The sequence below is a fragment of the Convolutriloba macropyga genome, unplaced genomic scaffold, assembly GCF_964194025.1.
Source record: "Convolutriloba macropyga unplaced genomic scaffold, txConMacr16.3 SCAFFOLD_2045, whole genome shotgun sequence".
Classification (NCBI taxonomy): Eukaryota; Metazoa; Xenacoelomorpha; order Acoela; family Convolutidae; genus Convolutriloba; species Convolutriloba macropyga.
In genome coordinates this window covers 24222-36979 of record NW_027452613.1, presented here as the reverse complement: position 1 = coordinate 36979, position 12758 = coordinate 24222, and the positions used below count along the sequence as shown (strand labels likewise).

Sequence of the window (12758 nt, the reverse complement as noted above, 5' to 3'; positions counted from 1 at the left end):
TCTTTGATGTTGTTAAAAGTAACTTTGGGAATTTTGGCGACTCCTTTACTTTTTCATCTGCTCAAATTTTTGCAGCTTAAGCTAGCTAAACCAAAACCAGCCCCAAGCTAATTCCAGTCGTTTGAGAGCAATTCGACCGACGTGAATAGTTTACGTCTAGACTTGGCGGTCTCCTTATAAAAATAGGAGGGTACGAACAAGCAAAGATTGTGTTCTGTCTCTTCAATCTGATTAAATAACAAACAAATTGCTTATTTATCAACTTGATGTTCAATTTATAACCAGTACTTCATCTCTAAATTCACAACTATCAACTCATAGATTTCAATTTTGATTATTTTGACAGCTTAAAGGGTTTCTTTTGACACTACACACGGCGACTCACATAATTAGCCGCCTAAATTTGAACTACTAGAGGCAAATTTGTGTACATTGATTTAATTTCTATCTCGAATTTGAGAAATTGCTTTTTATTGTTCAAAATTACTGAAGCTTAAGATCCTGTAACGCGCGCTGAACAAATTTTTCATTGTGCTCATAAGCTCTGTAATCTCAAACGCAGTATGATAAACAGTATAATTCAAATAAGCTTCGCGCATCAATAAAGTTCAAAAAATCTTTACGTTTATCAAATAATTAACTCAATTTTCTATAGAGTTTTTAAAGCAAACTGGCTATTGTAAAAACGCATGTTTAATAGCTCATACAAAAATGCTTAACACTTCGCTTTATAGAAGTGAAAACTTGAAATTCGACGTGATTAAACGTCCATTACCTTATTTGGAAAATATTGCTTCGAGCCGAGAGCCGAAGTTCATTTCGGTTTTGCAGCCGAGATCTCGGATACCAATATTGAAAATCCAGTCGGCTTCGTTTCACGAACAATCGGAAAAACGTCAAATTTTTGGAAAACCAATTTATACAGTGGAGTTTAGCGATCAAGATTTGAAGCGAATTCAGAGAGTCGAATTAAGTAATGAGTACATCCGTGAACATGAGCTGCGATTGGCTGAACGAATGCTGCCGAGTACCCCGCCCACGACTCAAGTTATGAGGAATGCTTCGGCTAAGAGTGCGAAATCGGTAACTTTACTACAAAAAAGTGCATTGAGCACAAGTAGCACAGCACAAGGTGGGCGGAATTTTGTGTCGCCTAGACCTCCGAGATCCCAACCGTCAATTCCGAAGTACGAGGTGCGACCGGATCTCAATATGATTATTCCAGGTAAAACTTTGCTTTAAAATTGGGTCGCCATCCTAATGATCTCTTGACTTTGGTCTTTCATCGGACAATCTTTGTTCGCACGGGTTCACTTTCCAAAGCACAAAATTGTTAATTACGATGTGATCAAAGGCAATTTTTGTTAGTCACCACTTTGATCACAAACCAAAATCTGGAAAACTTCAGTCTCGGTTAAACAGAGATTTATCAAAAATTGAACACTTCTGTGCATGAAATGAAAACTGTCAAACTTCCAAATTTTTCCCACGTTTATCATTGTGAATTTTTCAAATAGCGCTGTTTGGAGAGATAACAAAGCACGCGCCCTGTAGCGACCTTTTTTTAGCTAAGTTAAAGGCATCCATTCAGGCAATGCTCAAAAGCCTTTTGAAAATAATAGTCGCTTCTGTAAAAGTTACCCAACTTCCTTGTTATACTCGTGCAAACTTGCGCTGATATTGTGAAGATAATTCAGAATTTCTGAAGAACTCATTATTCAAAATATTTTGAAGGTATGATGCAAGGTTATGCAACCACTGAGACCGGATTGAGGGCTCAGTGGGTATATTTGACAAATAAAGTAAAACTTCACCGGAAATTTTACCGCAGTTGTTTCCCCTCACTCACACATAAAGAAGGGTGCGGATAGAAAACAAAATAGATCAAAACAGTATTTTTAACGAAAAAAAAAAATGGCTGTTTTTGAATGACAAATAATCAAACAACGTAAATATATGCCACTTGAGAAATGTCTTTACCACTTTAGTTTCAGCAAGTAACTAGAAAAAGATTTACCGTGTTTTTGATACTTTACAAATTTTCCGCATTTCTTTCAACCAATTACAACCGAAGAAAAATGCTGTAAGACTGCGAAGCAGTCAGTCGTGATTTTGTTCTTTTCTGGTTGACTTTTCTTCAATGTTAATTGTTTAACTGCTCAAACAGCTCCTGACGAATATCAACTGATTATGGAAAAACGCTCAGTCAGCTTTTGTAATAAGAATAAGAAACTGCATATCGTCTTTTAGGCTCATTTCTTTCGGATCATTGCTCAGACTTCGATTAGAGGTGGGAGGAACTACATGCTCAGCTGGGAATGATTTCTATTTTTTAAATCACTCTTAGCCGATCAATAATTTAGTCGTGGAAAACTGTGAGTGCTATCAATAAAAAAAGGTGTAAAGCGTCTAATATGAAAATGTGCAGTGTTTTCTCATAACTCACTTTTTCAAGGCCTTATTGAGATTTTCTGGCATTTTGAATACAATCAGAGATTCAGCTTAAGTAGAGTCTTTAAAATGCTCAATCAGTAGATGAAGCAACAAAGTCGGTAATTTGAAAGGGTCAATTTTTCAAAATCGTTTTGAAGTGGATCAAAAAAACAGTTTGAACAGTATTTTGGTTTTAGGTGAGGTTTCTTTTCACGGCAATTGAACTTCTCTTTTTGTTGTTTCTTCTTTTGATCTGCTTGCGAAAGCTGCAAAAATTATTATATGCCTCTCAATTGTGCATATATGCGGTCGTTGAAATCGATTGTCCCTTCATTTTTTATGCACTGATGTATTTTATCGTCACGTTATCCTTTATTGTAAGCGGTGTTCAGTGCTTTCTAACATTCAATCTGATGAAAAAACGTCAAAAATCTCCGCAGTTTTTATGTCTATTTGTTTTTTTTTTGGTTGCTTTGTTGCTCTGATTTTCTCTACAAAAATGGTTTGTAATTTTTGTAGCGATCCGTACTTTAAACTTTGTCAAAATAAGTTGCTTCTTTTTGCTAATTCTAACATCTCTATTTTGCATCTCTATCTCTATCCTCCTTGCTGTATTTTACAGTCAATCATTTCAAAACGCGGCAAGCAATTAAAGAGCCGCTTTTTTGGTGATATCTACGCTGCAGCAGCAAAATTTCAATTTCAATGTATTCTTTATCAGTATTTTTGGCAAATTTTACTATAATTTGTTTGAACATGCTTGTATCATCTGACTCAGGAAGCATGGCTGGCTCCTGTTTCGCTATTTGATAATTTCTACCAAACTTCTTTTTGATTAAAAAAGTTGATTTTTTCAATTTTCTCATGGATTCCTTTATTTTTAAGTATGTAGGATCACTTCTTTTGTTGGCAAGAAAAATTTGCTACTACCATAGAAACTGTAGTGTACAGTTCATTGGTCAAACCATTTTTTGGCTTGAAACTGATGGAAATAGAAATTAAAATCACATTTTTTGTTGGGATATTTATTTTGTTCCACGCTAGTGAATTGAAGTAGCTAACCTCCTCACTGGTAGACACATTTATTAAAGTACCCGGTTTTATGTAAGGTTTATCTCTGCGTCATTTCCAGACAATTACGCCAAGAAGGGCCATTAATGGGGTGAAACATTATGTAGCAACGCACTTTAAGCAGTCTTTGTGTTTTTTATGTAACCTATATTTACGTCGCAGTTAGGTTACAAAAATAACCGTTCGGCCGTTAGGTTTAGAATAAACCATCAAGCCATCTTTCAGTCATTAGGGGAGATTTTTTGAAATCAATCAGTAATACAAGCTTTATAGTAAAGCAGGAATGAGAACAATGACCAACAAAACGCAAAAAATTTGCACATTGCCCTATTGATGAACTTCCACTGTTGTTGATGTAGCTCAGAGCTGCAATTTGCATGTAATTTTTGTGGGATAAAGGCGTTAAATGCCTTTTTTAACTGGTAAACTAGTTGCATTTGTATCACATTAAAAATAGTAGATATAACAAAATATATTAGTAGTAGTGTTACTTCCTATCCCTAACTTGCTTGTGGTGCGGCGATCTGTCTGAATCTACGCCACGGTGAATGACATCTGGTCCCCGGGTTAAGGGGCCCAAGAGGGGCATCATCAACATCTGGGGAAAAGAGCGAGGAAGGCGGATTATTCTCATCAATCTGGTCGTGTTGGACTGAAGATATTAGGTCCAGCCAGTTGGCTATATCTACTGGTCTTTATCACAGGTCAGCCACTTTCAAATCCGTGCTGCTCTTACTGCTATTGATTTTGTGGTTTAGGCCATGTGTGCCGCTTCACATTTGTGACAGAGGTCATCACCATTGTTATAGATCCTACTCAAATAAAAGATTAGCAGAAGAGAAGGCACTATACAGCTCACTGTTGGGCTAACAAAACACTTGCCTTTCGTCTTTGTTCAATTGAGTATGAACCGTTTGTCGGTGGATAATTTTTAGCGCAATTTTGTATTCTTTGCTGTTTAATTGGACTTTATTGTTTGTGTGTTGTTCACGCGGTGCCTATAGGTTTTATCTAGTGTCGCTCTCATGAGACTAAAACTGGTTTTTTTATAATTGCACGATGGTTTTGACAACTGTTGTCTAGAAATTGCTGTGCTAATATTTTTGTGTGAACTTTAACTGGCAAAATTTCAACCTTCTTGTGCAAGCAATTGATGTCAGACATTTTTACGTAGCAATTAATATAGCAAAAACAATGTTTTGTTGTGCTTGCAGGTGGTTCCAATTTGAATTGCTTTATGTGGAAGCCCAAATGGTAGCACCGGAGTTCTGGACGCTCCGACCTATAGCTTTGTAAGTCACTGACAGTGTATCTTTTGTGCAGACCCAACCACTACCAGGAATATTTTTCAGTATTATATTGCTCTTTTGTATTTCCTATTTGTTGCTCTTTGCATGTTCTCCAAAATTGAGCTTACTTTTGAAGTTGACACCAAGTACTATGATGACCATTTCTTTATAGTGAGGTGTGGGTCAAACTTGCCCCCCTTGCTCCAGGTTGGGAACACAGTTGCACTCTGTTTTATATCTTAACTGATAATCGATGTTTTCTTGTTTCCAGCCAGTTGTGCAGACTATTTAGATAGGGAGTTATCGTGTCAAGTGATTTTTCAACCTGTGGGTGAGATGTATTTAAATTTATGTCATCAGCGCAAGAATTTATGTTTCCATCTTTCGGGGGTGGAGGCAGCTTGCTTATCTAGAATTTGAAGAGCGTTGGCGACATTAAACTACCTTCTCCACTTTAATGTTTATTGTCACAATTAACGTCTGAAAAACTTCGCTGTAATTATGTAGCGAGCCATCTTTTACTGCTTTTTGGTAGTGGTGCCTCTTAGTAGTAGGTTGTGATCAACTGTGTTGAAAGCGGCGATGAGGTCTAAGGCTAATAGTAGAGGATGGTTGCAGGGTTTCTTTCGATTAAAGACTTTTTCAATATGGTTGTTGACAATATTGAGAGCTGAGGTGCTCAGGTCTAAAGCCAAGGTTATTTTCCCTTACTGGATATTCTATAACGTTTTTCAGTAAGGATTTTTCCCATAAATTTGCAATACATTAGAAGAGTTCAATTAGTCTGAAATTTTAAGATTAGTCCATGGGTTTTCCAGGCTTTCATAGGAGTATAACCCTGCCACCTTTCCGGATGTTCGGGATTTTTGCACTGTTTACCGAAAGGTTTTAGCTGTCAGTTAGAACACTGTGCTATTGGGCAAGATGATATAAATGGAGTGGCACTACTCTCTCTGAACCGACCTACAAACTTTCTTTTGTGTCACTGTGTTTAGTTCTGTCACTGTGAATAGCTTCTGTCACTGTGTTACACTTAAACATTCTGCACTCTATCTCTAAATTCTTTATTGTTCCTTGTGTAATTCTTTTCGGGTTCTCAATTTTTGGGTATGGAGTGTACTGTTGGTTAAACTTTTGGTGAATTTCCTTGGTTGATGATGAAGAATCGTCTTCTTAGCGTCACATTTATGGCTCTGTTAGCTAGAGGTTCAGCCTTGTTCGAAAAATTTTTTCACTCTGTTCCAAAGTTTAGAGCAGTTACCTTTGTGAGTATTTGTTTATACAAACTCGGACCAGTTTACGCTTTTGTTTCGAACAAATTTGTTCATTTTATGGTTTGTTGCGTGATTTTGGCTTCCTCTAGATGTTTCGTTTGAATTTTTTTCTCTTTTCAGAAATCTTACTGCTTCGACTTTAAAAATGGCAACCAATGTTTTAATTCCTTCTTGTGGGATTTGCCAGCCAGCCGCTGCATTCATGGTATTCCTGAAGGTTTTTTCTTTATGCTCAGTTTTGTGGAACAAGTTGATTCATGTGCTTTGTGGTGTTTTGTGTGTGATGAGGTCACAGGTGATAGATAGAAATATTGGTAAGTGGTACTAGCCTAATGCAAACTCCGAATGCAAGTCTTTGTTCTTTGCAAAGCATGAGTTGAGGAGACTAATGTCCCGGGAGCTCTTGCGATAACAAATTACTCTTTTGCTGGCCTTTTTAATTGAGTACTACTTGATTAGAGAGGTCTATTTCATTTGCAAAGTCTTGTGTCTTCCGGTAGTTTCAAGTGCCATATTGTTTGGGCTATGACCATTGAAGTCACCAACAATAATGCAGTCATTTCACTCTAAAAATTCACTGATTGATTTCTTGTATTCTGCATTACAGCTAGACCAAGATGGTATGTAGGTGTTCGCTGGTTAAATATTATTACCACTTGCGGTGATTTCTATGGCTTGGACTTCTTGGTGTTTGTCAGAAGTCTTAAGATTACTTTCTTGAAACAGAATTGTGCACTTACTGGTGTTAACTACCCCTCAACTTTGCCTTTCTCTTTGGGTCTATGTTCTTGGATTATAGTGTAGCCAGGTGGGCTTTTGAGGGTGTTTTTTTTTCATTGAGGTTGGTCTCCTGGATTTTATTGGATGCTAATCGGATGTTATTTTTATGCATCCAGTCTATGATGTGGTCTAACTGCTGAACTTCTACTCTTTTCGAATCTTGAGAATATCAGGTGAAAATTTCAGGTGCTGAAAAATTATAAGACTACAATACTTGCTAAATTACTCGTAAATGTCTTTTGATATAATTGACAGATTTTGGGATTTGCATATTTGAATAATGTTTTTTTCTATATAGTGTTTTCCAATATCTTTTTAGTCATTTTCTTGTTGTAACTTTGTTGCTTGATTTTTGCAGAGATTTAGCTTGATGTCTAAAAGTGCGATTACTAGTAAAAAAATTTTAAAATTGGATTTTTTTTCTCGTATGTAGGAGTACGTGGTTTTTCTTACATATGTTCTGTATATGCCATTATTGTTTACGTTTTTTGTAAATCCTCAAAACCAATTTTTATCAATTGAATTTTCATATAATTGCTTCCAGCAAATAAATTTTGATAAGATGAGTATGAAGTTAACATGACGATCATCACCATACGCTATAATAAAAATAATAATAATAATAATAATAATAATAATAATGATTTTCACTAAAATTGGTTTTACCAAGCTTAGTAAGTCCCTAACGGGGCTTGAATTTGATTTCCTTCAAACACTGTCCATCAATATGGGTATGATTTGTAAGTTAAATTCTTCTTAGCTAAATCAAATAGATATTCTTTGACATCTCTTTTGAATTTTGGAGGACTTGAATATGGGTTATAGTTGAGAAAATCACGCGCCAGTGACATCGAATTGTTCAAGTTTGTAACTCGTAGAAAAAATTAGATCGGCAACGCTGGCGATTACATTCGTTTGAGTGTAAAAAAATTTTCTCGTTTGATCGTGTTTTCGGATGTCCATTCCTTATTTGCCAAAATTGCTCTGCTTCAAGTGAAAGTTTTCTGGTCAAAATTCTAATTAAACTATATGAGATCAGAAGTAAATTTACTGATCGAAGACAATCGTTGTATTCTTTATCAGTAAAATGACTGTTTGATTGTATTTAAAACTTATTCTCTGAAGCCTTTCCATTTGCTTGACGATAGTTTTTACTGGCATACCAATTATTTGATCCATAAAAGAAGATCGATATTTTGGAAGTTTTGACTAGGTTTCATTTAACTGACAATTTTGTTTCACTTGGAACTGTTCTCTTCAGATAAGCAAGCTTCTGATTTGTTTTTTGTACAACAAATCTTAAGTTATGATCCCATGATAAATTTTCTGAAAAATATATGCCCGAGTCTTTGAAGCGTGTTTCCTGTGAGATGGCTCCAATGCTGGGAAGACGCAAAATTTGCTTGTTTTGATTTTTACGTAATGGAAATTGCACGTTTTTAAACTTATCGAATTTGAAGTTTATCTAATTCTCCTCGCTCCAAACAATAGCATTTTCAATATCTTTTTCCAGCTGTATTTTATTGTCTACAGTGCTGACGATTTTTGTGTCATCCGCGTATAAATAGCACTCATTGACAATTATTTAGGGTAGGTCATTTATACAAACGGAAAAAGGAAACACTATAAAAATTGACCCTTGAGGTCCACCGCTGGAGATTGATCGAAAGTCCGACTTTCCGCAAGATACTACAACTCTCTGCTGTCGATCAGTTAAATATGTCGATCAGAAAAACCTCATGAAAGCACTGTCAAATCCCATTCGACATAATATTAAAAGTATGATATTATAATTAATGGTATCAAAGGCCTTTGCTATGTCTAGATACACTGTCATTGGGATTTTGTTTGCTTCAAGTAACTCATACAACCTGTTGCAGTAGAGAAGTAATTGAGTGATTGTTGAATGATTTTTCCTAAATTCCTAAAACCATGTTGCTCTACGCAAAGCTTTTGTTGCAGAAAGATCTAGAACTGTTTATACACCATACGCTCAAATAGCAGTGACAAGGAGCTAAGCGTGGCAATCGGTTGGTAGTTCTTGATATCTAATTTGCTACCGCTTTTGAAATTTGGTCATACATGCACTTTTTCCACAAACTGGGAAATTCACATTTGCTAACACAGCAACTGAAGATAAACAAAAGTTGATTCGAAATGTACGGTAAAGCAGACTTCAAGTACGGATATAAAATTGTTATCAACTTGAGCAGAGCTCCTTCAGAAGCAGACAATAATTATTGAGATGTTTTGATGTGTTCTCAGGTGATAACCATTTTTTGATTGTTTTCCATATCACAATTACGGTGCAGCAATTTATTACTACCCAGTAAAACGAAACTTGATAGCGTTGATTAGAATAATTCTAAAGCTTATTAAATGTTGCCAATATCTTGCCGTGTTACATTGTAAAAAAGAAAGAAACATCAAGATCCATTCAAACTTGCAAGATCATTGCGTGGGCATCAAAGACAAGATCTTGGCTATATAACTGGGAAAGTTTAACGATTCAATTTGTTGCAATAAGCGAACAATTTTCTTTCCAGAACTAGAACCCGACCAGCCAACCACCACATTCCAAAGCCAGAAAAACACCCTCGCCCCTCCAATTGGTCACACCAGAGGACCACCCCAGAACAGCTTTGCAGAGGTAGTGGAAGTACTTCACGTGCCTGCAGTGATCGATGAGGAATTCATGACGTCAGCAGAGAGAGGGTGCCAAACTGCACAGGCTGATATCAAAGTGTCAGTCAGTCCATTTGGGAAGTCAGACTTTGGAGCACACCTTACAGAGAGGTAACGAAAGTTAAAAACACTTTAGTTTTTGCATGTATTCATATGAGATTCCTCCTGGATTTCTTAAAGAAATCAACTCATTTGTTCCATGAAACAATAACAAAATTAAAAATATAAAATGGAAATAGATAAACAGACGTGTATCAAAAATATTATTCCTTCCACAGGCTTTCAACAACAGCTCTGAAGAGTAGGAAGACTAAAGATCTCTACGAGCGTCTCCAACACAGGAATGGAAAACTACCCGAAGACCATACAGTTGGGAAGTTTTCAACAAATAAGAAACTCATCAGCCGCGACTTCAAACCAGAAAGGTTGGGTTTTTTTATGTTACTCCCCTCCCTCCCCCTCCCTCCCTCCCTCCCTCACTCCCCCTCCCTCACTTCCTCGCCCCTCCCTCACTCCCCCTCCCTCACTTCCTCGCCCCTCCCTCACTCCCCCCTCCCTCACTTCCTCGCCCCTCCCTCACTCCCCCTCCCTCACTTCCTCGCCCCTCCCTCACTCCCCCCCTCCCTCACTTCCTCGCCCCTCCATCACTCCCCCCTCCCTCACTTCCTCGCCCCTCCCTCACTCCCCCCTCCCTCACTTCCTCGCCCCTCCCTCCCTTCCTCCTCAAAAAAATCCGAGTTTTTGTTTTTGCTCAATAAGAAAGCGCTATTTAAATTGCAATTGCATTGCTATAAAAGTGATCCATATTGAGAACACATCCAGATTGTGGCTACGGTCCAAAAAACACTAATAATACTTTGATAAAGCCCTGAACGGGGTTAACATTTATGTCATTGGGTGGCAAACATCTCAGCAACAAATCAGTTTTAAAGGGATGAGCTTTTCAAAATTCAACTCTTTTTTAAGTTTTAGGGCCTTTAGGCAACCATCAATAATACTCATGCAGTGAAAAAATAAACATGCCTAAAATAGTTTAATAAAAAAAATTTTTAAATATCTGCAATAGTTCCCATAATTAAGTTTCTTCCGTTAATTTTGAAACGAAGTGAATGCTTTTTGAACAAGATTTGTATCTGAAAAGGTTTTTTTGTGCTATATAATCTGTTTTGTTACTCAATTTTCCCACTCAAAAAGAAACTAAGAACAACTAATTCGAACGTTAACGTCCTAAGACCCATCGATCACCGCGGTTAGAAAATCTTGCAAAGGAGATTAATCTTGCAATATATTGCAACCCTATTGCAATATTAACATCCTGAATCCTCTATGGCGGATAAAAAATTAGAAACGTTCTTGAAAGACCTTTCTCTACTTGCCCAACTTACAAAGGTTCATGCAAATCCAACGAATAGCCGGCCTGAAAAGTGAATCGCAAAAATTATAGGTCAATTTACAAGTGAATGAAAAAATTTAATAACATTCCTGCAAACGAATCGAAAAGCTTGCAAAACTTTCTTAAAAAATTCTTGGTGATGGAATTCATTCATCCCCATGTTGAGCTGCACGTTAATTATCGGAAGCATACAGAAAATATCGGCCATAATCACACTTTTGCTTTTTTAAACAAAAATTAACGCTTGTACACAATTTTGAGGAAGAACCAGCCTAAAAATAGCCTTTCATTTAGCATGTAAATTCAATAAAACTCAACTCAACATAAAGTAGTCATTTTAAGTTTGAAATAGTTTTCAAAAAAATCAGTCACCCTTCCCCGAATTTGGTTTTACCATGACCCTAGTATGCGCCGAGTAACTAACTTTTGTCTTTTGCTCAGTTGCAGAGCATTTTATCTGTAAAAATCTACTTGATTTTCTAAATTAAGTTACAAGAGTGCTGTATAAAATTCTGGTTGAAAGTATTCGCATCAAATTTATTTCAATTCCTATGTAAAGTTGAGGAATAGGTTTTTCATGGGGCAAGAAAAATCCTTTTTGCAGGCATTTTTGATCATGCGTGCATTTCACTTGTCCAGCAATGGACAATTTATTGCTCGAGCAATGTATTTTCATGTGTTGAGGAAGTTTTTTCTCATGGGACTGCTTTTGCAAATTTGGAAAAAATTTTTTTCTTTTTGCTTTTGTAAATAATTGCGCAGCAACGAGGCAGGAATTCTAAGCATTTCATCAGTGCAGCCAAAATAAAAAGACAACCAGAAAGTTTTTATACAATTTTTATTTTCTTTTTATAGATAAAGAGATATGGCAGCTGTAATATATTGTCGCATTACTTGATTAAATAAAACTAGTAGGTGGTAGCTTTTCTTACTTGCATTTTTCGCATCAGCCATAAAATGAATCAAGCATGAAACATCGTTTATTTAGAATTAATGCAAAAGTTTGATTGATTAATTGATGTCCTCCAGAGTTGCAATAAATGAGACGTTCCATATGTTAATTAGATCGAACACTGTCTTTTCATAACACGTTTCGTTCGATAATTGTCTTTTCTAAACGTCTAGCTTATAAAGGTCCAGCTTAAACCCTCCGCAGATTAAATATTATGTTGTTTTATGTTCTTAGACATTGTGACAATCAAACACTTGACGAATGGATTGATATCGACGAACACAAAACGCAGTTGAACGAACAGCTTCATCAAAGAAACGTCTCCCGGAAGAAAAGAACAATTCGCTGCACAAAAGAAAAATTCAAAACCGTCAAAGTTCCAGATGATTATCCAAAACTTACAAAAGCTGCCGTGATGTTGAGCGCAAGTGTTCATTTAATGGATTCCTATTTAAAACAAATGCATGATGAGCAATCGTAGATGATTTATGAAAAGAAAGCTAATCTCTTCAAAGTATCTCTCTAGTTGTAGTATGTATACATATACCTCAAACTGTTTGTTTTGATTACTTTTACATAATAGATACGACAACACAGATTCTCGTATGAAAAACCCGTTCCAGATTGTCCCGGGTTGCCCAGTCATAATGTTTTTCTTATACCCATTTCAGGTCACATATGATTCTTGTTATCCTTAAAAAGTCGTATTTCTCATTATGGCTACATGATTCTCGTTAAGTGAACAAAATCATTTGCTTCAGGTAATTATAAAGGGTATGAATGATCCCACACATCATGGTGTACAGTTCCATATAGTCATACGAGGTATCATATAGTTTACAGAAACCCTGAGATACATGCTTCCTGGTAACCATATAATG

The 12758-nt window shown here is 36.4% G+C and overlaps 1 protein-coding gene across 1 annotated transcript; it reads left to right on the top strand.

Moving 5' to 3' along the window:
- Window positions 1–552: 552 nt before the first annotated feature.
- LOC142357655 (uncharacterized) lies at window positions 553–12474 on the top strand. Its single transcript, XM_075409213.1, has 4 exons — window positions 553–1225; window positions 9394–9643; window positions 9811–9957; window positions 12112–12474. The coding sequence occupies exons 1-4, from the start codon at window positions 712–714 to the stop codon at window positions 12356–12358; spliced, it is 1158 nt and encodes a 385-aa protein (XP_075265328.1). The 5' UTR covers window positions 553–711; the 3' UTR covers window positions 12359–12474.
- The last annotated feature ends 284 nt before the right edge of the window (window positions 12475–12758 follow it).

Bases quoted from the DNA above. Each gene is read 5' to 3' on its own strand.
- LOC142357655 (XM_075409213.1), top strand. From the start codon at position 712: ATGCTTAACACTTCGCTTTATAGAAGTGAAAACTTGAAATTCGACGTG. The intron at 1,226-9,393 runs GTAAAACTTTGC...TTTTCTTTCCAG, and splicing joins TCTCAATATGATTATTCCAG to AACTAGAACCCGACCAGCCA. The intron at 9,644-9,810 runs GTAACGAAAGTT...TTCCTTCCACAG, and splicing joins GGAGCACACCTTACAGAGAG to GCTTTCAACAACAGCTCTGA.